General features: G+C 38.5%; 1 protein-coding gene across 11 annotated transcripts in view; it reads right to left on the bottom strand.

The window, feature by feature from the left end:
• Window positions 1–24,945, bottom strand: part of RPS6KA2 (ribosomal protein S6 kinase A2) — a 289,256-nt gene that overhangs the window by 47,412 nt on the left and 216,899 nt on the right. For all 11 annotated transcript variants that reach the window (XM_017813724.1, XM_017813729.1, XM_017813731.1 and 8 more), the window contains 5 exons: window positions 22,201–22,307; window positions 14,574–14,611; window positions 13,709–13,851; window positions 5,898–5,968; window positions 4,976–5,064 (listed from right to left, as the gene is read on the bottom strand). In XM_017813724.1, coding sequence (XP_017669213.1) covers window positions 4,976–5,064; window positions 5,898–5,968; window positions 13,709–13,851; window positions 14,574–14,611; window positions 22,201–22,307 — 448 coding nt within the window. The remainder of the gene's footprint in view (window positions 1–4,975; window positions 5,065–5,897; window positions 5,969–13,708; window positions 13,852–14,573; window positions 14,612–22,200; window positions 22,308–24,945) is intronic.

Raw genomic sequence — 24,945 nt, 5'->3', positions numbered from 1 at the left:
CAAAGACAGCATGAAATCAAATCTTACAAAGAGAACAGAGGACAAAAGGGAGAATATCACTGCATTGTCACTGTGTATATCTGTTGTACGCCTACAACTGTACTATGGATGTTGACACACTCACCTATAAGAGGGTATACTTACGAAAAAGAGGAAAAATCAAAGAAAGTTAACAAGGAATAGTATGGAATGATTGAATATGTCAGGAATTTTCTACCTGGAAACAGGTGACCAAGGAGGTTTACAACAGGTTATTAAATGATGCTAGCAGGAATCAGGTTCAGAAGAACCTGAAGATGCTTTGTCAGGAAACAGACAGCTGTGTGATGCGGAATTACTTGGAAAAGATGATGCAGTTCAAAATATTTATATGGGTTGATGGGTAGGCCAGGAAGTGTGTTGAAAAGAAATCTGTTGAAGATTACTTCAACAAACCACAAGAGGTTCAGGAAACTCCTTGCTTGACCTTAAAGCAGCAGTAGGGTGGGAGAAAATTTGGGTGAAGTAACACATATGTTTACCCTATTCTTACTTGTCCCTACGCAGCTGTTTATGGGTATTGAATCAGAAAATACTGAGTCTTAGTCTAAGACTTCTATGACTTCCCTAGCATGTTTTTTTCAATGCAAAGTCTAAAGTCTACACTAGATTCCCTTGGCAGATTCATTCTGATTTTAGCAATGCCAACAGAAACATGAAACTGACAGTTACTTGGAAGAGAATTGCATTAAGCAACTCTTCAGAGAAGAAATATCTGTGAAAAATGTTTTGCGTTCAGTGGAGGTAACTGGAAACTTTGCAATTTGCCGTTGGTGTTCTTAACCATGCAAAGATGAAACCCAAGAGCCAAACTGATTTTGAAGGACTGGGATAAATGATCAGACACTAAGACACTGTTAGCACATCCTAGACTGAGGATAACTGCTAATGCATTCAATTTTCTCTCCTCTGTCCCTTCCCCACTGTTTTATCTTTTTCCTCTTGTTTAGGCTAATGCACACATTGTGTGATGGGAATGACATGCTTTTTTCAGATGATCTATTTGAAAGCTACACTTTTTCCTACTGTTGTTGTTCCTTTTTCCACAAAACCACAGAAATTGGGAGCAAGACAAAAGCCCACCCATAGCTACTTCTCTTAGTGGGAGGCTGCAATGTGTAGTAAGGAATACAGCATGCAGTTGAGGCAGGCATTTGTTTGAAAAATTTGCATTTCCCACTTGGGGCCACTTCAGAGCTCTGGCTCAGAAGGAATACATTGTTAAGTGCAAAGACTTATCTCCATTTCTGTTTAACTTAGTATATTAAAGAGATTTAGGATGATAATAGCTTAATTTTGTAAAGAGTGAAGGACTTCCAATTCCTAGCAACTAATTTTACACTGTGGGGAAGGTTCATCACTTCTTGCAGTTTTTCCCCACCATGAGATCTGCCCGCATAGCCCACGAGTCCTTCTTGCGTTATGTGCTGTGGCTGCAGGCAGCAGTGTGTGGCCTGATTCTTGCCTCAAATGGAGGACGGAAGTGGCCCAAGGGTATGTTCAGGGACATCTCTGGAAGCCCGAAGGGGCTACCCTGACCCTGCTGCAAAAGTCCATGGGAGACATTAAGTATCAATGCTTTTGGTGGAGTCTCTCTGGATTTGCTCAGCATGTTTCAGCCATTCATCTACCATCTGCAAATCTAAAGTGGTACTGAAAATTGATGTGCTTTCTTGGAGAAAAGAGAAGCACCAGAGAGGTCATGACTGGAAAGTCCTACTTCATGGAGATGGACATTTCTTGGCATAGAATGGGTATTTAGCAAATGTCTGAAGCACAGCATGGGATGGTACACTGCATAACTGCAAACCTTTCACCCTCCGTTAGGTTTTTAGTGGTTTTGGGTTTTTGAACGTCAATATAGTAATAAAACCTATCAGTAAAGAATAATCAGCACAATCAAACCTACTGCCTGCAAATACTCTTATGTGCCATGCAGGCCCATGAGGGTTTGAGAAGATAAGTAATTCTCTCAGATCAACTTGCCAATTTAAACATCATATAGAGTGCAAGGATTTATATAAAAGCAGCTTCACATTAATAAGCAAGAACTTGGTTATCTAAGATTTTTTTCATGCCTGTAATAAAAGCCCCTGCAAATAGTAAGAGTAGAATTTTTTTCTAAATTGGTTTTGATTGTTGAATCAGTATGGACAACATGAGCCTTGAAATATGTTAAGGGGAGAAAGGGAGACCTATGAAATTTGAAAGTTGATTATCTGGATATCCAAAATCATCAGAAAGAGTTTCCAGATTTTTAGTTTCAGGTAGAAAAATTTTAGTGTCTCCACAGCTTCAGAATGGTTTTAGTAGGCTACATTTTTTGAAATACTTTTCTAAGGTTTACAAGAGACTGTACAGTCACTCTGACAAAGGCGAAAGCTGGTTTTTGTTTAAACTCATCATCGTATAGAGTTAAAAGCCAAGGTCTTCTATGTGCTAAAGCAGAATGTATCTTCTCTGAGAACATGGGATCAAGAAAATAATAACTACTTCCTTGGCTTTTACTCTGAACCAACTGGCATATGCTTTTATTTCAAACTTTCTTGGCCAAGCTTCTCAGTTATAAGGACTCTGAACCCCTTATACTTCTCAGCAGCTTAGGAAGTTCTTTAAATGCTTTTACATTTATTTACCTACCTGAGAAGATCCAGGCTTAGGGCAAGTCCCTTGCCTAAGTTCCTGGCAATGTAATGAACTAACATCTTCACCACTGAGATGCCTACTCCTTGTTTGCCTGGGTATTCCTGTTAGCTTCTTTTAAGATTTAAAATTATGGTTATCCATAATCTGAAATTTGTTGTACTTAGAGCAGTACTACCAAAGCAGGGCTATACAGACTATTTGTACAGCAAAGTTTATAGGCTCAGAAAAGAAAAGACAGTGTCCAAAACAAGGGATACCAAAGAAAGACTTTACATTCCTTAAAAATTTGTCATAAGCAGTAATATGGGCACCAGACTTAAAACTAGGTAAACTGGATTACTAAATTCCTCCTCTATCTTGTCTATCTTGCTTCAACTCTAATATTTTTTTCCATTAACAATCCAAAATGAAGTTTCAAAGCAAAATTTCAGAATACATCATCCATCTTTACTTCCATTTGTTAAGATACCAAAGTCAAATGGCAAAATGCAAAATGGCAGCAAGAATAAAATTATTTTTGATGCTTAGCATTTTTCATCTTGTCAATGCTAAAAATTGGATTTTGGAACTAAATACACTTTCCAGATTCCTAAACTTCTGTAGCAATGGCTGAAAACAAGTGTTTGATCCATAATATGGTTCATTTATTTTAGCATACTTCATTAATTTTCCAAAGATTTTTCAAAACAGGAGGTCTAAGCCTACATTTCTTTTACTATTATTCCTTTCCCAGAAAAAGCTAAAATCCACAAAGTGGAAGTAGTCCTTTGTCTACTGATTTCTGTTCAGTATTTAGGCCAATCATTTAAGCTTTCCTTCTTTTATTATCAACAAGTCTGTTTCCATTGTCCTTTATGCTCATTCTCAACCAGCGAAAACAGAGAGTGCCCTCAGGAGCTTTCCACCACTATCCCTGAAATGTAAAGATCTATTTTTCTGTTACTCTTTGAGATTTTATTTCCTTGGATGTTGTGTTATAAATATTTTCTTTCTTTCTCCAAGCCTTCCCTGTATTTCAATGAACCTTGGATTTTAAAACCTTGACCCCTAGCAATTCCCCATTATTAACAGGGAGATGATATAGGAGCTAGAATTGTTACGGCTAAAACTAAGCAACTTTGATTATTTTAGTAAGTAGCTTTTTATTAAAGGACTGGTATCCAGAAACTCCTGCTGACTTCACTGGAGCCCCATTTTGGATGGATAGCAAATTGTGGGAAGCCACAAAATGAGCAGAGCAGAACAAAACCAAGAGATGGAGACAGGGAGGAAATAGCAGAAAGGAACAGAGGTAGGGAGTGGGAAAAAGTTTATATTTGCTGCAGCACCTTATTTTTCTGAACAGAGATTAAACCCAGAAATCCCAATACTCTATTTTTTTCCTAATGTCAAATAAATTACTTGAGAGCAATTGAAACCTGCTGAGAAAATGTGTTTTTCCACTCTCATGTCTACAGCATATCAGACTGCAAGAGCTACCATTTAGGTCAAGAGGTAAAACCTCTTGGGCACATTCCCTCTGCAGGCCATGTGCCATCCCCTCAGGAGGAGAGGGGCCACAGCAGCATGCTGAAGGACTGCCTCCCCGTTCCCACCCAGCACTGTGCTTGGCCAGGTTGTCAACTCATCCCTGTGCGGAGCAAGGACAAAATTTGCAATGAAAGTCATGCAACAGGCATTGTTCATGACCTCATCAAATGCAATTAATTTCTTAATAAAACTCTTAAACAAGTGTACAGACATAAGATACATTATCCAATACATACTTCTTGTTTATCACAATTTAAATAGGATTATTAATAAAGGGTGAAGAGACATTAGTAAAAAGGCCATGATACATTTAGGATAATAAAGATGAAAGCCTACTGTGAGAATGCTCCCAGCTCACAGAATGTAACAGGATTGAAACACATTTGAGAACAGCTAAGATGAAACCTCAGATTTGCAGCTAAATTATACAGATTTTTAAAACACACTTGTTTCTCAGTTCCCTATAGTATCATATTCAGCAGTTATCTTAAATTCTCCAAAAAAAAGCTGGCAGTTTATTCTCCCTCTTTACCAAAAAAATGAAATAAAAATTAATATCATGTTTTAAATTCCAGTGCTTTGCCTGTGCTCTTTGCAAATTTCTCTAGCAATGCTCAAGGTTCATTGTGCTCTGGGAAGGAATGAAAATGCAACATAATGAAGAGGATAACTATCAGAAAAGATGTGCTGAGAGAAATGATCACTACCTGACGAGGCAGAGTGCACATAACAAATGCCCCGATCAAATGCACATACATACCTAATCTGTTGGAGGGGTTCCTTTTGAAGAGGGCTCGAAGCAGGCTCTGGGCTTCTATGCTCAAGAACTGTGGCATTCCCAGCTTAGCTCTGAAAGAACACAACACTTGAAAAGAAAATATATTTTTCAAGATTTTTTTTTTCCATCCTGCTGTGTCTGAAAAGGTGGAATTGTAGTAGTCAGGATGGGCAGACACGTGAAATCAGTGTAAAAAAGACTACCTAAGCATAATGCAACACAGAGCAAGGACTTGATCTTGTTCTGCTGAAAGTGAGGAAGGTTTTACCACTGACTTTACCAGAGGTAGAGCAGATTCAATGAATCTCAGAAAACCTTTTGCAATCTAAATAGGTAATTTTCCTACAGAATTTTTTCACTTTTTTAGCTTGCTGAAATAAATTTGTGAATCAAGAGGAATTTAAACAACCAAACCTAATGAAAGCAATTGTACTACACCATATACTGTTTAAAGAGCGTAAAACTTTTCTCTTGGCCATTCACTGCTACAGAAAAAAAATGTAATACTGAAGAAAGCTCAGCTTCAAATTCATGTGTCTGCACTTAACATCAAATTAATAGGAAATCTGCAAAGGAAAATATTTGAAACTCAGCAACAACAAAATATAAGGCGTCCTGCAGTAATTTGACTGTTCCCACATTTTATGGATATTGACATTATTGGAGAAAGTAAGATAGATTCCTTTTGTAAGGCACTCTCAGTAATTCACTTCCTACTATTTATTCTGAAAGTAGTTTTAAGAGTCACATACAGGCATCAGCTATGTGTACCTTACCAAATTCATGCCTTACATAGCTTTGAAATCTAGATGCACAATACCCTTCATATACTTGGGATCTATAGACTCTCCAGAGGGTAGAGTTAACTCAGAGTTAGAAGAATGAAACCAGTTTCAATACTCACTTGAGAATGAGTGCCATTGTCTCCTTTCTGTCTTTCCCCTGGAAGGGTAATGATCCCGTCAGCATCTCAAACTGTGGAGTAACGAAAAAATGGTAAATCAAATGGGCGTTCAGGTGGTCTGCATGGCTGGTGGTCTGCATGGCTGATAGACACATCCACCTTTTATTTTCAGCACAACTGAAAACTTTAGGAAACAAAATGGTCCAATAGGCTGTGCTTCAGAAAAAAATGACACAGCAAGACTGGATTATGCAGAATGAGACTGTTTAATTTGAGAGTCTTGTTACAAACTCTTTACACTGATACTTGGGGTCAGGTTTTGGTATGTTTGGGAAGAAGAGTCATATACGCTGTTTTCATGAGCATCTGTTTTATGATCAATGCTGGAAATGAGATATTTGTCTGGAGGGACCCTTAATCTGCATGGGTATGGCTGTTCTTAGGTGTTTGGTACAGACTGTTGTCCATGAAAAATGGGTTCAACATTTTAAGTTGAAGTTTAAGTTCAATATCTTTTTCAGTTGAGTCAAACCATCTTTTTGATTGCATATTTGCACCACTCAGAAATGCTTCTGCTATATTTTGCAGGAGAAACAAGCATAAACCCCACATTCTCAAGGCGTTTGAGTGTGCTTCTTCTCTCCTGCTTTGATTCCCCTGGCTGTATTCAGTGATGAATTTTGCAAGTGTCACATTTACCTAAACTCAAATCTCAAAGCAAAACTCAACAATCATCATCAATTATTCGCCTAACACGTGCGTGAAAACATCAATCATTTATAGTTCCTTGGAAACAGATTAGTGCTTTCAGTAAATTCAACTGGAATTTCACATCTGTAAGAAGAAAAAAAAAAAAAGCCCATCAAAGCTCCAGCCAAAGAAGCTTGCCTAATATGGATTCAATACCAGGTCTTTCACGCAGCTCTCGCCATGGTGTTTCATGGAGGTACATGTGGTAGTTGGTTTCTCTGACTAAGGGATGCTGAAGGCTATGCATCACCAAACACAGACACCAAGAACATAATTCAGCCTGGTCATAAAGGAGGACAGTGTCCACTGAGGGTAAGGAGAACCATTACTTGCTCATGTCTGTGACTCAGCCTTTGGATCTCTTCCACTATAATAAGCATCTAATAATTAATATTCATTGCTATAATTAAATACCTATTATGATAGGAAAGACTCTGCAATCCTATATGTAGTTTTTGTACCTTATCCCACAAGAAGCCCCACTGCTCCCAACAGGCATGTTTGTGCTTTCATTACCAAAACCTGTGTCAGACATCTCCACAGCCTGACTCTTCCTTTTGCCCAGATTAAATATAGCTATACCATGAGAAAAATATAGAGAACATAAGAAAACTAATGGTGAAACTGCTATGCTAGTTTTGGGAGGAGGGCACGGGAGAGGTTTAGAAGCCAGATAACTGAATATAATTAACTGAAGGATTAATCTGCATTAATAACAAATTACCTCAAGGCAATAAAACCCGTAGTAGAAACAGGAAAAAAACACTTTTAAAAATTGTTTACAGCTGACAAATATAAACAAGATTTGGACAAAAACAAATATGTTATCTTCTACTTAGGTCAGGAGAGGCAAGAGAAGAATTGCCTGGTAGAGCTGGAAGAAAGCAGCTCATCTTTTACAGAGAAAGATAATGGGGGACTATTTTTAAAACTGCCTAAATGACTCTGGAGCCTAACTACCATTTTCAAAGTAATTCTGGCCTATTAGAGCCTTAGTCCTGATAAAAGCGTTCAGATGTACTGGGCACGAGGGGCAGAGAACATTGCTTCCCAGGGCAGCATCAGAAATGGTACGTATTGTACTAAACCCCTGTGATTTCTAAAGCATTTATGTTCAGGATATGTACCTAATGTTCACTTAAACTTGCTCATGTTGCTTTGTTGTTTTAATAAATCCAATTTAACAGCACTAACAATGACTGCTACGTCTCATTTATATTGGCAGCATTGGGCTTGACGCTGCTGATGCAGATGACACAGATATAAGCAACTGTTGGGTCAGGGGAAGGGAAGGAAGGGAGGGAGGGAGGGAGGAAGGAAGGAAGGAAGGAAGGAAGGAAGGAAGGAAGGAAGGAAGGAAGGAAGGAAGGAAGGAAGGAAGGAAGGAAGGAAGGAAGGAAGGAAGGAAGGAGGGAGGGATATTTAAATTGCAGGAGTAGGCGAAATGACCATCCTGGAGGCTGCAGGGAATAGTTACTGTGCTGCTGTAATAGCACTTTGCTACCACGTCTCCAGTTACACAGGTTCAGAAGAAGTGCACTTAACATCAATATTTAAAGTGAAAGGCAGCTACATGAGTTAAGTGCACCAGAGCTTTTTATTTCAATGAACTTAACTAAGCTGCAGCTAGAAGAAAGCACTGGTTTCTCAACTGCAGTCTTGAATAAATCTGTTGAAGGTTAAAAATGAAATAACAAGATTGAAAAAAAATATTCAAATAGTTCATCTCATCAGTTAAAGCTACCACTTTACTGCACTGTTTTCCTGCTTATTTTTTCAAAAAATAAAAAATATTGCTAAACCTGAACATGAAAACAGAAGTGAGCACTTGCTGCTTACACCCTTGCACATACATACAAAGCTGTATGGTTCACAGCAGGTTGGCAATAAGCTAAGCCTAGCTGTCAATGAACTCTGTAGTATTTTTGGCTATTAAAGCAGTCCCTATAGTTTTGCTAGGAGACTCACTTTTCACTCTCCCCACCTTCCCATCCATATAAACCCTCTGTTTGCTCCTTCCTTCCCACTGATTCACTTCCTAGGTGTTCTGGAGGGCTATCTTCTGCTAGCCAGTACTCCAGAAGGCTAGGCCTCCCTCCTACCTTGACTTCCTTTCTGTACAATATTCAGCAAGAAAGGCAAATATTTGTTCCAGTTCAGCTGCCTATTCAGAGAACCACAGAATTAAAGCGTGATGGGAAGGGGCCTCTGAAGTCATATAGTCCAGCCTCTGCTAAGGTCTCTACATACTCTGCAGTGCTTTCCTGTTTTCAGGGCAGTCTCCAATTTCAGTAGGCAAAACACCAGCACTTGAGACCCCAGAAGATATACATGAGGGAAGACTAGAAAAGAGTGCTACATTTGCTGAGGAAATGGATTCAAGAAGCAACCCTGGTAGGTCTTTGAGGAAGTTAATGAATGAGAAAAAAATCTACAGCCTGGAGTAACTGCCATATGAATCTTCCTAACAGATGGAAGGAGAGCAGATTGTGCAAATTACTTCAGCCCAAGTCTGCTGAAGTATTGTGAGCCTAGGATAAAATTCAGGGTTATGAAGAAACTTGATACCACTCAGTCTTGGATAGCAGAGAGAGACACTTGTCAGAATGGCCAGGTTCTCTTCTCAACACTTCCAATCATTTTCCAGGTATCTGACAGCTGCTCAAGCACTCAGGTTTATCATTTGTAAAATGCATTAAGAATTTTTCATTATTAGCTGGGTGTGAAGCAGAATGAATTAATGCTTGCAAAGGGTTGAATACCTTAACATAGTGGTGACCATAAACATTCAAAATAATGTTCATGAAGACCAGCTCTTGCACTGGGAATAAAACAAGTGTTATGATGGGATTTTGTAAAAGAAGATTGTAATGCACTGATGCCTTATATTGATTTTTCCAACGCTACCATATAGTTACTACAGAATTATTACAGAGCTGGATATTTTGGATACCAAAAGGACAACTTCTTTCCTTGTCTTACACGTTCCCTAAATTGCTGACATATATAAACACATTAATTTTTATTTGGGGCTGCCTACTAAGTCATCACAGCCATTCTTTCTCTAATTATATTCACCTCTCTGCTCACAGGACTCTCAAAGGTGTTTTTTTTCCTGAACTGAAGCAGATAAAACTTCCATGAGGTCTGTGACCTTGCAAATCAGCTGGTACAATGAACTACAAAACCACTGCTGTGAGAGGCTTTCTAAGAGACTTGTGCATATTAAAGCATGCAGACCAGTTTATCTGCGATTCAGAGACAGCAATGCAGGCATCAAAGCTCTTGCAGTGCAGCTGAAAAGGTATTACTTACATATCCAACTTTTTAACAACTTAAATCAGATGCCTGTTGATGCAGATTTCTTTTGTTGATGCAAAGCTTTTGCAGAGTATGACCTATCCAAAATCTCCAATGCAGTGAGTAAAATACAGAAAGACAGAAAACAAAAACTGTCTAGTCATGATAAACCACATAAATTCACCAGCACAAAGTTTTAGTTGGGTCCCAGCAGTCACCATCACATATTTAATCAGAGGTTGGTACTGTCCTCTGGAATGCTGGAAAGGGTAAATTTCAAGATTTTTATAACTATACCCTTTGACATATCCTAAGCTACTGTGAAACAATTCAAACAAATTGAACAGAAAACAAACAGAGCAGGTAACAGTTTTGGTTGTGTGACCTGCGCCAAAGATCTACCAGGTGATAAATGAAATTATACTGGTGTTGATGGTAAACCCCCCAGTGAATAATAATTAATGAAATAATTAATAACATTAAGAATAAAAAAGTCAAGATCGGAAAATAGTAATTTCCAGGCAAATTTGTTTTGGTATTAATCATCACAACATGTGACATTTACGGTTGTCTTCAAGGATGGTTTGGAGTGATTCTAGCCTGTGCTCTGGTCAGTGAAGGTTTGCGAGGAGCTGCTAGCACAACCCAACTCTTCATACAAAAGTATTCATCCCTCTTCACAGAATAGACAAGAGAGTGTTTGGTTGCTCTTCTGATAACGAGGTTATAGGTCATTTTAAAACTATCTGCCTAATATATTCCCTCTTTTGATAAATATTACAAAATTAATGAAAATTATACTAGCACATAAATATGAAAACTACACTATCACATACACTTCCTTTCAATCTATGCATATTCCACCAACTGGTATATTTTATTTGTCTATTTCACATCTTAATGCAAATTAATTAGAGAGAAATGCTAATAATTAATTTGAATGCCATTTAATTATCTTCAGGTTTTCAGACTGTCAAAAAACCAGCTTCCCTAATAGAACATACAAGTAACAAACCAAAGAAAACAAGGAGATAAGAGCAGAGCAAAAGACAGCATCAGAAAATCTTCCCACACTTTTAGTGTGTGGAAATACCCTTTTTCTGTCCCAACCAGTTAAACACTGAAAAGGAAAAAAAGATTGAACTGATTAGACATATTTTTCTCTAAGATGTCTGGTAACACTCTAAGGCTTAAAGCATACGCTTACAGTTACAAAGTTTTTACTTTCTTTAATTCATCTCCTTTTATAGAGAGTTTTATCTTTTCTAGTTCTAATACACAATCCCTAAGGGAGGATTGAAAAGAGTGATGGAAGAGAAAAAAAAAAGAAAGCCTAGCAAAAAACAGGGAGGGAGTAGCACAATTTATTAGCTGGTGAAAGAAAAACAATCTGTTCACCAAATGCACCATCATTTAACTGAAGACAGATAGTGAGAAGGTACAGCTATCCTCCAAAATCAAATATATGACAAAAAAATTAAAGGGTAGGGGGTAGGGATATATTTATTGTATGAGATATAACCTAGTGATTTCCCTGATTAAACATATGGTTCAGAATTGCTGAGCATCCACAAATGTATTTGTAGCCACAGGAGATAAGGATGTTCCACTCCTTTTATAACTCAGGCAGTAAATTACAATATTTACTTAGATTAACTCCTGTCAGCTTGCTAGATCAGTGATGTAGGCCCTCCCCAGCCCAAATTTCCACTGGTTTTCACATTGCTTCCTATACTTACTTCCTCTGCTGGCACCAGTTGTCTGCTTAAGATAAACAAAATTTAAACATACTCTATGGATTGTGGAATGTAGTGTATTATACAGCTACCTAAAATAGCTTCCATGCCACAGGAAATGGTTCTGTATTAGAAGAGCACATCACTGTGTTAATTTCTGCTTCTGCCCTGGTTCTGCAGGAAGCTGCATAACCGTGGTGAGGTGCACTGCGAGCCACAGCTGCAGAGCTGTGCTGTGCTGCCTGGTGGTGATCATGCACTCAGCACTTGAGTACACCTGCAGCCTGCATACTTCAGGAGAGAGCAGCATCACCTTTGTTATCTGGACATACCCCTATGAGAGCAATAAATACATGGCATCTGGGCTCCAAAACCTATAGTGTTAATACAGTGTCACAAACCATCTCCTTGATCATTTCTTCATCCTTTTTAGCACCAAGAGCACCACAGACTGAAGAGGCTGGATTGGTGCAGTGGGGGAGCAGGTTAGCACATAAACAGCTAATTTTATAAGGCTGGCTTGAGGAGAGTTGAATACCTCTCTGAAAAACTTTCCTGACACTGCATTCCACTGTCAACTACTGCAGCACAGAGGAAGATGTAATTGGGTCCTTCTCATAAGCCAAGCAGCTTCACTCTAGTCTGTATCTCTTGCAGCTCTTCTTGGAAAATGTTTTCTAGGACCTCACTTCTTCAGCAGTCAGGAGATTTCTTTTACTTTCCAGGCTAATTGCATTTCACAATGAGTTTATTCCTTTCTGCTCTTCTGAAATAGCTTCTTTCTTTCTGTGGTGTTTTTCCCTATGATGGTATAGGTACTATACCAATTTTGGACTATTACTGGACTAATAAGCGTCTTCAATAAATGGATTTCCCCTGCAACACTGTAGCAAATACTCTATTCTAATTGAGGCACTTTGTTTCCTTTGTTCAGAAAAAGATGGCTATCTCATAAAGTAAAATATTAGATCAATCTATCATGACTGATTTTTAGTAAATTCATTTGCATTTTATCTAACTTTTCATTGATTTCCATGTATAAAAATGAATTAGCAAAGTTTCTGATATTGACTTAATTTAAACTACCCTTAGAATAGCTTGCGGGGCTCTTAATGGTTAAACAACAGCAGGGGAAAATTGCAACTTCTGTATAACTAATCTAATGCAAAGAGCTGTAAGGAAAAGATGAGTTCCTAGCTATTACTCTGTGTCAATTGATACACTTGTGTCTGTTTCTGGTGAGTTTCCCCCTCTGAAGAGGAGTTATTTTAAAACTCTTTCACACATGAATTTTTTTAACCAGCTTCGGCATGTATTCAGAACAAAGCAAACATCCCAAAAATCATAATCAAGACACTACAAAATGATACAGAAGAAAGAATGATGCCATGGCACCCATATGCACTTGTTCTCTTTTCCCATCAGAAGAAAAGAGAGGGTTTTGAGCTAATAAGACTATAGAACATGCACAGCCAGTTATTAGTGGAACACGAGTCAGCAGTGCAGTTTAAAGAAGACAAATGAGTGGCAAAAGAACCACTGAGGTCCTGTGAAATGCTCAGAGAGCCCTGTAAAATTCATCCTTTTAAATCTGTGTTTTGCAAAAAAGAGTATATTTCTGTGTTTCTCTAGAAGGATGTCCCTAACATCTGAAAATTGCTGCTTGGGGAATTGTTTCCTAACAGGAACTGTGTTAGTAGCTAGGAAGATGTTTCTTCTGAAATACTCCTGCTTTTCTGAACTTGCCCTGCCCTGTTTCTGTGCTGGAGAAATATTCATGACTCATGGCAACCAACTGAGACAGCAAAAGACAGTAAGAAAAAAGAGGGAGTCTGGGGGCCAAATGTTACTTCACATACTGCCTGGAGCAGCTGGTTTGACGCAGCCGATGCAGTGAAAATGACCAAGCAATCATTATGCATCTACTTTTCTATAAAGCCTTAACTGCTGAAAGCAGTACTTTTTATCTGAGGGATCTAATCCCTCCTACAGCCATCCCTCCAACAAACACAAATTTTCCATTACCATTAGTACACCAAAAGACCACCAGTCAGCACTCTGTGTATGTCCTCGTCGGTTGACCACCTCTGGGGCCATATACTCTATCGTCCCGCAGAATGAGTATGCTCTCTTGTCGTGGTCAATGGCTTCTTTACTCAGACCAAAATCTAAATAAATTGAAAGAAAAAAGACTTATCAAGTCTATAACAATGATTATTTATGATTTTGCTCACTTAATCAATTTGAACAAAACACACCAACCAGCTGAGGAAGCACCCTTCTGTTCGCGTGCAAAATGGCTACAAGCACTTAAGTGCTGAAGCCCTGCTGACATGGAATGTCTGGTTGGCATTTGTTAATACATCCTGAAAGTAGATATACCATTTTCTCTGTTCATAAAGAGGTTCTGGCCCAAAGCAGAAGAGAGAGTTTAAATAAGCAGAAATATACAGTTCAGGTTTGGTGAAGGCACTGCCAGTAAGGATTCTTGCTCAGATAACCAAAGTATTAGCAATAATAATCGCAGATGCCACCAGTGAAAAGGATGACTAGACAGCACCTCCAGGGTGGCAAAGGGCTGTCTTTCCAGGCATCCTCTGCTTCGAGTAGAGCAGTCATAATGGGAGCATCCTTTCATCCACAGTGGTAGGCAGCCAAGCCCGCGTGCTTCACATCACTCAGGAGTACAATTTTACCAAGAAAATGCTATGTTCTCCATGTACTGTGCAGCATGGGGGTTTGAAAATTGCCAGAGATGCCCACCACGCAAACTCTTCTGGCTTGTAGTTTTTGTAAGCAAACTCTTTCCAACCAAAGACCAAGAAACATGGAACATTCTGCAGAAAAAAGAATCAGTTTGTAGACATTAATTTTTCTGTGCCTCACATACCTGTTATCTTAATGTGACCCTCTTCATCAAGAAGAATGCTATAAAGCAAAAAAAAAAATAAAAAAATTCATTCATTAGTCAGGCACAGAGGTCAGTTAACAAACACGAAGAAAAAAATGTTTAAGCCAGACAAGGAGATATGCAAGACTCAAATAAAATATTTATGTAAACAAATTGTTAGTGGATTCTATGGCTCCAGAAAGAAAAATGAGCCTCAAAGGTCTGCCTAATCTCATGTCTGAAGCACACACAGCCTGCAGCAGTAGCATGAGGAGCCTCCTCCTTACTCCATAGGATGCTCAAGGTGAGCATGCAAACAGAGCTCAGAAAGAACACAGTGTTCAAAGCCAACAACTGCAGAGTGTATTCTTCCAGCAGGAGAAGGAGCTACAGGTTTTCTGCTCATCATAATAAACAGCAATCACACCAATAATCAGGGCTTGGACTCACTGGACCTAAAATTAACTCCACAGGTTCATGCTGAAGTAATAAAAGTGATCATAGAGCACAATGACTAGTCACAGCCTAAGCGCTTGGATCTCAGCCTCTGCTAATTTATTCTGTCCAAAATCACAAATGAAAATTCAGCCTGGAAGCCAAGTTCAAGTGTTCTCACGTTTGTCACCTGACAACGTATTTTATTCTCACAAAGGCACTCCAGCATTTCTGTGTGAAAAATGACTGTAGTTCACAAAATTAGCAGTGCTAATTTTGTGGAAACAAGAAGGAACACTGAATCTGAAAAATAATGATTTTTGGTAAGTATATACTGACATAGTAATGAAGGTGGTGTTTCTTCAGTTCTAGTTACTTCTAATTCACTTTTCAAAATGGTCTAGCAAGGTGTCAGCTATTTTTATATTCCTCTTCTCTTAGAGAGTCACTTTAATCCAATTATTCAGGAAGAAAATAAGACAGAAGTGAACCAAATATAATGGGCTATACTTTTGTGAAAGGTTGTGTCTGTACTGAAACATAACTAGAAAAAGATGATCTTTGGTCATTCATTTATGTGTTTGGAACAAGCTGTTGTTGTGTGATTCATCAAACAAAGGCCAGAAGCTGAGTCCCTACTATGCGTTCAATAATTAAAGCTTTTTCTTCTCAATGAAGGCAATGTTACCTTTATTCTTTCTCCACAGTTTTCTTGAAGAGGAATAATTTTTAGGTACTAGCCTATAACAGGTATGTTTAAATGTATGTTTTTTGACTGCAACCCCTAAATCGTGCTTCAGAAGAGAACACAATAAAACAGCTCCCATTGTGGAAGTGAGTGTGAACTCCCCAGACTCGGATCTGGAAAAACAGCAAGGGGCAGTAGAGCTCAAAGAAATTATGCAAAATTTTGCCCCATGTCCAGGAAGCCCCAGTGAATAACAATGCAATTCAAAGGTTGTGGGAATTTTCCCAGAAACATCAATTTTATATTTCATAGATTTTATATTTCATAATTTCCAACTGAAAATCCATGCTGCTTCTGTACGTATACAACGTATGTTTCCCATACCTTCACCTTCACACAGATTTGTAGGTTCATACCTTACCCTCATTAAAGGGATGGAGGCAACACCAACACACCTGTCAGACTGATAATACTGTCTTAGTTGAGTCAGAAGCACATAACAGACTTTCTCACACTAAATGTTCACATGAGCAGCAAAATGAACAGATCCTGGTTTCCAGTGGATGTGTATTGTATTCTATATCCCCTAAAACTTGATCTACAGTTTCCTCCTCTGTCTCATGTTCCCTAACCACCCTTATACAGTGCCCTCAGCTGCTGGCAGCTTCCTCTGGCCCCTGGCAGCACTCTTTGGACAGCTGGGTGCTTCCATATTTGCCATCTGCCACCACCAATAATGTTACAGTTACTAACCAAAGATTATATTTGACGGAAAAAGAAAATAATATGCTAAAAGTGAGGAAAAAAAAAGACAACTGTTGCACTGAATTATCTTAAGAGTGACATTAAGAAGCCAAGAACAACGTACTTGCTTCTAAACATCCGAATTACAACAACAGTTTTTTTCCTTTGACTGTAGAAGCAAACTTATTACCTGATCATACTCTATGTCATCTCTTTTTATCTTTATCACTTCACAGTTCCCTTTTATCCCAGTATGTCCATAGCAGAAATTCTGTTGTGACAATCACAATTACTTTAGCTATGGTTTGCAGGGTAAGATATCTGCCATAAACTAGTATTATTCTGTGGAAGGGAAAAATCCCCAGAAGTTGAAATGTGATTCAATCTTGAGAATAATATTTCCTCTAAATTAATGTTTTAAAATTATAAAAAACATTAAAAGTAGACTGCTTTTAAATGCTAAACTAGGCTATAATTCCATTGAGTGATAACCTTTCACTATGAGATTTTTCTATTTTATTTGTTCAGTTTAAGGTTTGAATGCTTTTACAGGATACTGTCATTGCTGACCCGCTCTTCAAAACAGTAACAACTGTTATTTGGTGAAAAATATACCAATATCATAAATAAGTTAACCAAACAAAGGCTTGGAACAAAGAATTCCACAAAATAAGGCTATTTCTTAAAGAAGAGGAAACTGAGGGGAGAATTCATTGCAGTCTACAGCTTCCTTACGAGGGGAAGTGGAGGGGCAGGTACCGATCTCTTCCCTCTACTGACAGGACCTGAGGTGCAGGCTGGATATCAGAAAAACGTTCTGCACTCGGAGGCTGGTTGGGCACTGGAACAGGTGCCTTAGTGAAGTCATCACAGCACAAAGCCTGACAGAGTTCAAGAAATGTTTGGACAATGCTCTCAGACACATGGTGTGATTCTTGGGGGAGTCTTGGGGATATTCTATTATTCTATGATTGAACATTTTAGCACCAGGATCATCCCACACACATTCAAACTGCTTTCACTGATCTCAGTTTAAAAGTATGCCTTCAGAAAATAAAGGCTGAAAATCTCCATGCCAGAGGCTGGGCAGCAAACTTAGCAGAGGCATGACATACTCCAAGTTACAAGAGAAGCTCCTGGTAGACTGCAAACTCCATAGTAGTTTTCTGATGCAACTTTATCACAGGGATAAAAAGCTTTATTAGTTGTTGACATTGTTTTATATCATGCCTTCAATTGCCAGAGCAATTCTCTCCCATTTTTCTCTCTTTTTTTGATTTTGAGTCATGTCTTTTGGGGTTCACTTTGAGCTCCAACATACCCAAATCAACGTGAAGTTCTGCCAAATCTAATTAAGCAGGAACTCTAGGATTGCTTTTTTTTTTCTTTTGCATGATTTAAGTTTTTTTCTAAGTCTGCACAGTTTTGCAGAAGATTTAACCCACACTTTATGCTTCTCAGAAACTGTAGTCAAATTTTCAGTTTGGAAAGAAAATGTGAAACTTCATAAAGAGTGTTTTATTTGATTGCAGGTTTTGTTATGGAAGTACCAGATAAGCAGTCAAATATCCATCAAAGAGATGAAGATCTCACAAACTGTCAGCATTTTGTGACATTTCAGTGTTTGCATGATCCCATACTATCTCACATGATCCCATGCTATCTCACGTGGCTGAACATAAACTCCTCTCTGCTGTGGCTTTGTTGACACCCCAAAGTCCCCAAAAGGGACTTCTTACTTTGATGGAAGTTGATGTTTATTTTCCACCATAAGCCTTTGTTCTTTACTGATTTTCAGATTTTCCCTCTCTACACAGGGCAGCTACATTCATAAAAGAATTGCCATGGTTTGCAACATGCTGCATTAAACAGTGGTGTTTGGTGTTTAGTGTTTTAGAATATAGTTCAACCTAAGTTGTTATATGAGCAGTTATATGAACTATCCCTTGTACAGACAACTGAGGGCTTTACAACATACATATTCCTTGTAAATCAAAGCCCCTCTGACAGAACATATCAAGGTGCATCTAGGTCCCCGAAGAGAGAAAAAGCAAAGACAAATAATAAAGTCTGCACATTTTCAGATGGTAGAGTTACTTCTAAGTCACTCATACCCTTAAACCACAGCATAAGAAATAACATGCATCACAAACTACTTTAAAAGTTCCCATTTTTCTATTTTGGTATGTTTACCATATTTAACAGCTTGATCCTGCAGTTCTTAAATAAAAATGTGTCTCACCATGTAAGAGACTCAATGGCTCTCAGTGCGACTGAACAATACCTTGTTCCACAAAAGATGCCACTGAAACCACCAAGACAACTCAAGGAGAAGAATTTGGCTGCAACAATTTAAGGGAAGCTTGTTCTAAACAAGAATTTAACTAGAAAACTCAATTTCTTGCCTTTTTGAAGTAAGTATAGTTGACTTTAGAACTAGTCTCAGTTGCACATAAAATAAATTCATAGCTTTGAAATGTTAACGTGGATTTTTGCTCAAGGAATCTTAAAAAAAATGCTGAACCTTAAATTTTAATGTACTGAGGGCTCTTTCAAGTAGTCTGAACAGTCCTATTTTCTAACTAGTTTTTTTGACATAAACAATTCTAATAAACTTCCTTTTAGGATACTTACAGAGCTGACTGAAGCTATCAAACCTATTAGCAGTTACTTTTGGAAGCTTCTGAAGGACAGCAAAAACATTAAACAATGAAAGATCAAATGCAGTGCCTACCTTTAACAAAGCGGGGGAGAGAGAGAATTGGGAAATTACAAACTAATTAGTTTATCTCAGTTCTGCAAATCTGATAGAGTAAACCTCGTGTTCTAATCAGACTGGCAATGTCTCTTCTGTGTGGGATTCTGCACGTTGCACTTCAAAGGAGATAGGTATCATGGGAAACCAAAGGCAAAGAATGAGAATGATTGAACACCTATAAAGACTGACTACTGAAGAAGAGTTCAGTGTATAGAAGAACGATGTGCTCACAATCCCCTGAGGCTGCTGCTCGGGAGTCCAGGAGGATAAGCCAAGGAGCAGTGGCCTGCAACAGCAGCAAAGAAATTTCAAATTACCTATTTGGAGCAACTTTCTAGATGTCCTTTCTAGGCCTCCTATGGAGACCAGCAGCTATTTTAAGACTAGGTTAGCAACACACCTATAATGGCCTCGATATATTCAGCCTAGGCCAGGGGCAAGGGGAGGATGAGAACATCCTGAGATGGTCCTAATTTTCTTCTATTGTCTTATTTAGAAATTCATTCTTTCCCAGAAATAACTTTAAAAATCAGCAATTTTCCCCTTGAGAATAATTTTTTTATTCTGTTGCATCTCTTTATTTTAATGTAAACCTTAAGTTCCAGTGAAATCACATGCTGTCATGCTCTGCTGTCCTAGGTATGGCTACACATAGGCTTTGCACTAATAGAACTATTTTTAAAAGATGTGGTGTTCAATCAGATGCCTTGCTTTATCTCCAGGTAAGAACTTTGGGTCATTCCCTTTCCTGTACAACAGTAATATTCATGTAAACCAATTTTATACTATGGCAATTGTATCCAAATTAAACTGTATTACTGCTATTCATTTAACTGTACATAAAAGACCATAAACCATATATACAAAAGTTAGGAAATACAAGAGTGAGGGTTGCCACTCACTGTATAAAAGTCTTCAGCTACACAATAATATTTTCTGTTTTCTTCCAGAGAAATCTCATCCCAGTTGGGCGACTGCTAACACTCAGGGATTTTAGCAGAACGGTACAGTGAAGGGGATGGCTGATTTCACCTCAGATAAAAATACACAGAAAGCTGGATTCCATCTTTTTGACATGTTTCTATCTGACAATGGCAAATCAGTGACACCTTCCTTTCTTAGGTGAGCTTTAATTTCTCGATTCACTGATCCCTGATCTGAAGCACTGCAGCTTGGTCTGCAGAAATTTTAAGTGCTCTCACTTGCAACTGGAGTCATTGAGAGATGTGCTTTGAAATGTAAAGTGACACTTTATGATGAGAACTCTGAAAAATCCAGTTCTCAGTATCTCAAATACAGTGAATAGTTTTGACATGTGTTTAATTTTCTCCTTGGTTTCTAACTTTTCCTAAAGCAAAAAATTACAGCATGTCCCTATAAATGTAGCAGCATTGTGACTTCTACTTGAATATACAAGCTTATGTCTGGATACCTTCAAATAGCAAATTCATATATCACGTGTTAGCTTGTAAATCAGCTTTGCCTAACATCAGACAGAAAAGTAGCGGATGATTCATACTAATACTCACTAGAATCAAAGTTTAAAACTGAAAACCTATAACTGGAGTTATTCTATTATGTACACGATTGTTGATGCGAGATGGATAAAAAAGCAATTCAGAATGAAGTCGAAATCAAAGCGCTTCTGGCAGACGATGCAACAGCACGTGGCTGTGGCAGCTGTAGTGTGACGGCTGCCTACCTGCATTTCATATGAGTAACAAACCGGTACTTTGTTCCCTCCAGTTGTTTAATTTGGAGGATGACTTCTCATATTTGCCTAAGACGTTGGTTTTCAGTTTTGGTTGCATAAATGGACTAGACTGGAAAATTCGTTTACCTGCAAAACAGTTTCTAGCCCAAAAGAATGAGAGCTCTTGTTATGTACATCTGTTAAATTTGTTTGGTACTACTACTACTATTATTTTTCTAACCAAAACATAAAATTGAACATAAAATTTAAATCACATAGAATTGTAATGTAGATAAACAGTTTCCTCCCCTTCAACTTCCCAATGCCCCAGTCCACCTTCTGTCACTTTTGGTCTCCTGTTTTGTCCATGAGCGTGAGAGCAATAACACTCTACTTTAAAGAAAGAGCTACAGATTTTTCAATTTGATGTCACAGAAGGAAAAGGCTGCTTTGTTGTTAGGCTTTGAAAGTGTAAGCAACTGCCAAGCAGACTGCTCTTAATGGTCATCTTTTATAAATGATGGCAACCATTACATTAAAAAGGTTGGTAACTTTTAAATGTTGCACCCTGCTTTATTTGAGCCAGCCCAGCAGATGCAGGCAAAGCACAAGGCAAAGGGCATGGAATAAGAACAGTATCATGCCATTCCCAGTGATAGCACTGAGGGTGTCATTTGCTCTTCTGAAATACTGAAAATAGAGGAGAAAGGAAAATGCTCCATAGCACCATGTTAGGAGTAGAAAATAGCCGCAAATATAAGTGAGAACAAATATTTGGAAAATATTTTGGATAGTTAGCAAAAGTGTTTTAAAAATCCTGATTATTATATCTCTTGTGAGGTAAAGGGTACAGTAGTTTTCAGACATGCTCATTCACTTTAAGTAATGGCTACAATAAAATTGAACAGTGCCATGACCATGACATATTTTGTATGAGCTGGAAGCGGAGTTGCTTTGAGTGGTTTACAGTGCAGCAAGGGGAAGGTCAGATTAAATGCTGCAAATAGAGAACGGTGCTACAGAAGCTAAAGGCACAGGGATCTGAATCCTATGCTGAGATCATTCACTAAACTGAAGGCCAGGCACACAAAGGTCCCATCATACTGGAGCACAATCAAAAAATTTGGCCTCATGCTAAAATGATTTGATAGGAAGACCCTACTGCCGTTAGTGAGGGACTTGTGTAGAGTCTAACATACAAGAAGGAAGGCAGAGCCTCTGGCACCTGATTTAGTAGCATGACAAGGAGCAGAAACAACCTAAATGTTCATGTATTTATGTTTCAATTTGCTTTTTCTTGTTAACTTACTTTTCTGGTTTTAGATCCCTGTAAATAATTCCAAGACCATGGAGATGGTCTAATGCCAAGGCCAGCTCAGCTAAGTAGAACTTGACATCCTCTTCTGTAAACATCACCTAGAGCGAAGGAAGAGAAGAACACATCTGTTTATTGGACAATGGTGGGCTGGCTTGCATTAAACAGACAGGGGAGGAATCGTCTAACCTGGGAATGCTGGAAGTACCATTATATCAGATTCAATATTCCATAATTTTTCTGTACTCACATTAACAATTCTTACCAGATTCTCCTTATAAAAGAAAACTTGATCTGTTAAGTGCTTCTGTTCCTCAAAATATGCTGATCTTATTTATCTGTTTTATATGTTTAGATGACATCATGTCACATAATATGAATAAGGTTTTAACTCCTTAGCATTTGGAAACAAATCGCAAAATTAAATACAGTCAGTGCAGTCCTTATTGCTTTCATATCCCTTAATTTGCTAAAATCTTGACATTTGGTTACCCAACTCCCAGGAAACAGCATGGGAAAACCTTTTTCGGGAAGGGAAATGCTTCCAAATCTAAACAGAATACACAGCATGAAGAGACTTTGAGTTGGATTTAAAACCCCATACACTGAGGGTTCCAGGAATCTCAGTGCAGACGCCCTAAGCAGTGATGTGTTGTCTAACATTCAGAGTCTGATGAGGTGTAAACTGAGGGCCGTTTTTTCTATGGTTGATACAGGATACTGCTGAAACTGAAAGCCCTGTTTTAGGCGAGAAGAAATTTCTGTAATTAAAAAAAAACTAAGCTCTGAAAAACTCAGATGGCAAGAAAGCGCTTTGGTTCAGCTTTCATTGTCTCTCAGACTTTCTCTTAAAATTAAATTTCAATATGCACAGAGATAATAATGCAGAAAGAGAAGGTGATATATTGGACACACAAGTGTGAATACTATGCATGACAGAAGTAAAATGAGTCAGCTCAATACAAATTTACTTATTGTATGTAAATACTACAGTATGTAAATAGTACAGTAGAAGTTGCAGACCTTGATTTTAAAATTAAGTCTCTGCTCTCAGAAAGGGGTAGCCAAAATACTTAAGTGCTCTGAGAAGCTCCAGATAGCTGACAGAAAAAAGAGTTGATTCAGAGAACAGATGTCTCACAATTTAATTAAGAATTTCACTGCAAAGGCTAAAAATAAAAATACAAGCAAAATAATAAATATGTAAGCAAAAACCATGACTAAAAATTAAATTGTACTGAATGCAAAAATTGCCTTAATTTTCAAAATAAATTTAAATTATTTATAAGGTTTAAAATAAATTATGTAGTCAAGAAATTAAGTCAATAGAATCAGGGAAAAATCTAATCTATAGAGATACAGCTTAAAGTCAGATGTCTCAGAATATATACATACATATATATATATATATATATATGGGATCTGACTGAAAGTCCACTGAAATCAATACCATTAAAGCAAATCTATAATAACAAATTGTAAACAGTACAAGTTTTCCCAGAACTTCTTCCTTTGCAATTCTTTGCCATTAAATGGCTGCAAAATATACGTAGACAATGTGAGCTACAAACACTGGAAAAAGAGAAGTACATTTTAACTGTCAAGTTAAGAGGACTCATTTGTATTGGTATAAAGCAGAAAAGTCAGTGAATTGCACTGGCTTTGGGGCAAAAGCTTTGGGGAAAATGTGAAGCTTTAAAGAAGCACAAAGTCTGAGTTGTTATCTTCCACATCTGAGTTCTCTGGTTGTGCAGAACAGGGACCTGCCCTCTGTAGACAAGTGTCACGTTTTCTCTCTTTTTCCATGAAACCAGAGAGGCCCTTGCTGAGATGGCAATGTTGCCTCATAATAAAGCCTGGTCTCATGACAAACGGCAGAAGGATATTTTACTGGTTTTTTAATGTTTTTCCTCATATTAAAAATAACTGATACCATGTACTAAGTACTTATATAAGTATCATTACTCAGCAGTGTAATTAACCTGTTGCCAATGTCTTCTTGCATTAGCAAACAAGCCCTGAAAGCAAATACTTGGGGTCCCAAGCTGTGGTGCACACAGCAGCCTGCAGCGTGTTACAGAATCAGGAATTGAAGGGGTGGGGCGGAGCTAGGGAACTTTTGACTAAAATTACTGTTCACAGCTTTTTTAGTCCTTCAGTAACTCCCCAAAACCAAGAGCAACAGAGCTTCCCCTCAAGATGGCATTTGAAAGGTCCCTGTCTTTAAAGACTGTGTTGTAAGTAGTTTCCTGCACCCCTGTCTCCACACCCTGGAAAGTAACCATGGGCCTAGGACATCATGTTTGGGATAGACAACTCCGGGGCAGCCAGCCTGCCTCACTGGAGCCTCCTGCACTGCACACAGGGATGTCTCTCAGACTGCTGGCTCACAGAGGTGTTTGGAGATGCAGAAAAGAGCTAGATGAACATAGAAAACCTACCGCAGCTGCTCTGTATGGGCATCAGCCAGACTCAACTTTGGACCGTTCCCTGGCTGCTGTTTCCTTAAGCAGCAGCAGCCCTTCTCCCGGGGCAGGGCGTGCAGAGGACGGGGAAGGGACGAGAGCCTGGGAAGGTGATGGAAGCAGCAGCTGCTCCTTGCAGGCAGGAGAAGAGCGGGTGAGGCAGTCTCCCAGCCCCGGGGTGGTGTGTGGCCCCTGACCTGTTCTCAGCAGCTGCTCCAAGAGGCAGCTCTCTCGCCACTTGCTGCAGTAGCCGGCCCTGACCCATGGCCATATC

The sequence above is a fragment of the Lepidothrix coronata genome, unplaced genomic scaffold (genome assembly GCF_001604755.1).
Source record: "Lepidothrix coronata isolate B3197 unplaced genomic scaffold, Lepidothrix_coronata-1.0 Scaffold42, whole genome shotgun sequence".
NCBI lineage: Eukaryota > Metazoa > Chordata > Aves > Passeriformes > Pipridae > Lepidothrix > Lepidothrix coronata.
This window is presented reverse-complemented; position numbering and strand designations above follow the sequence as displayed.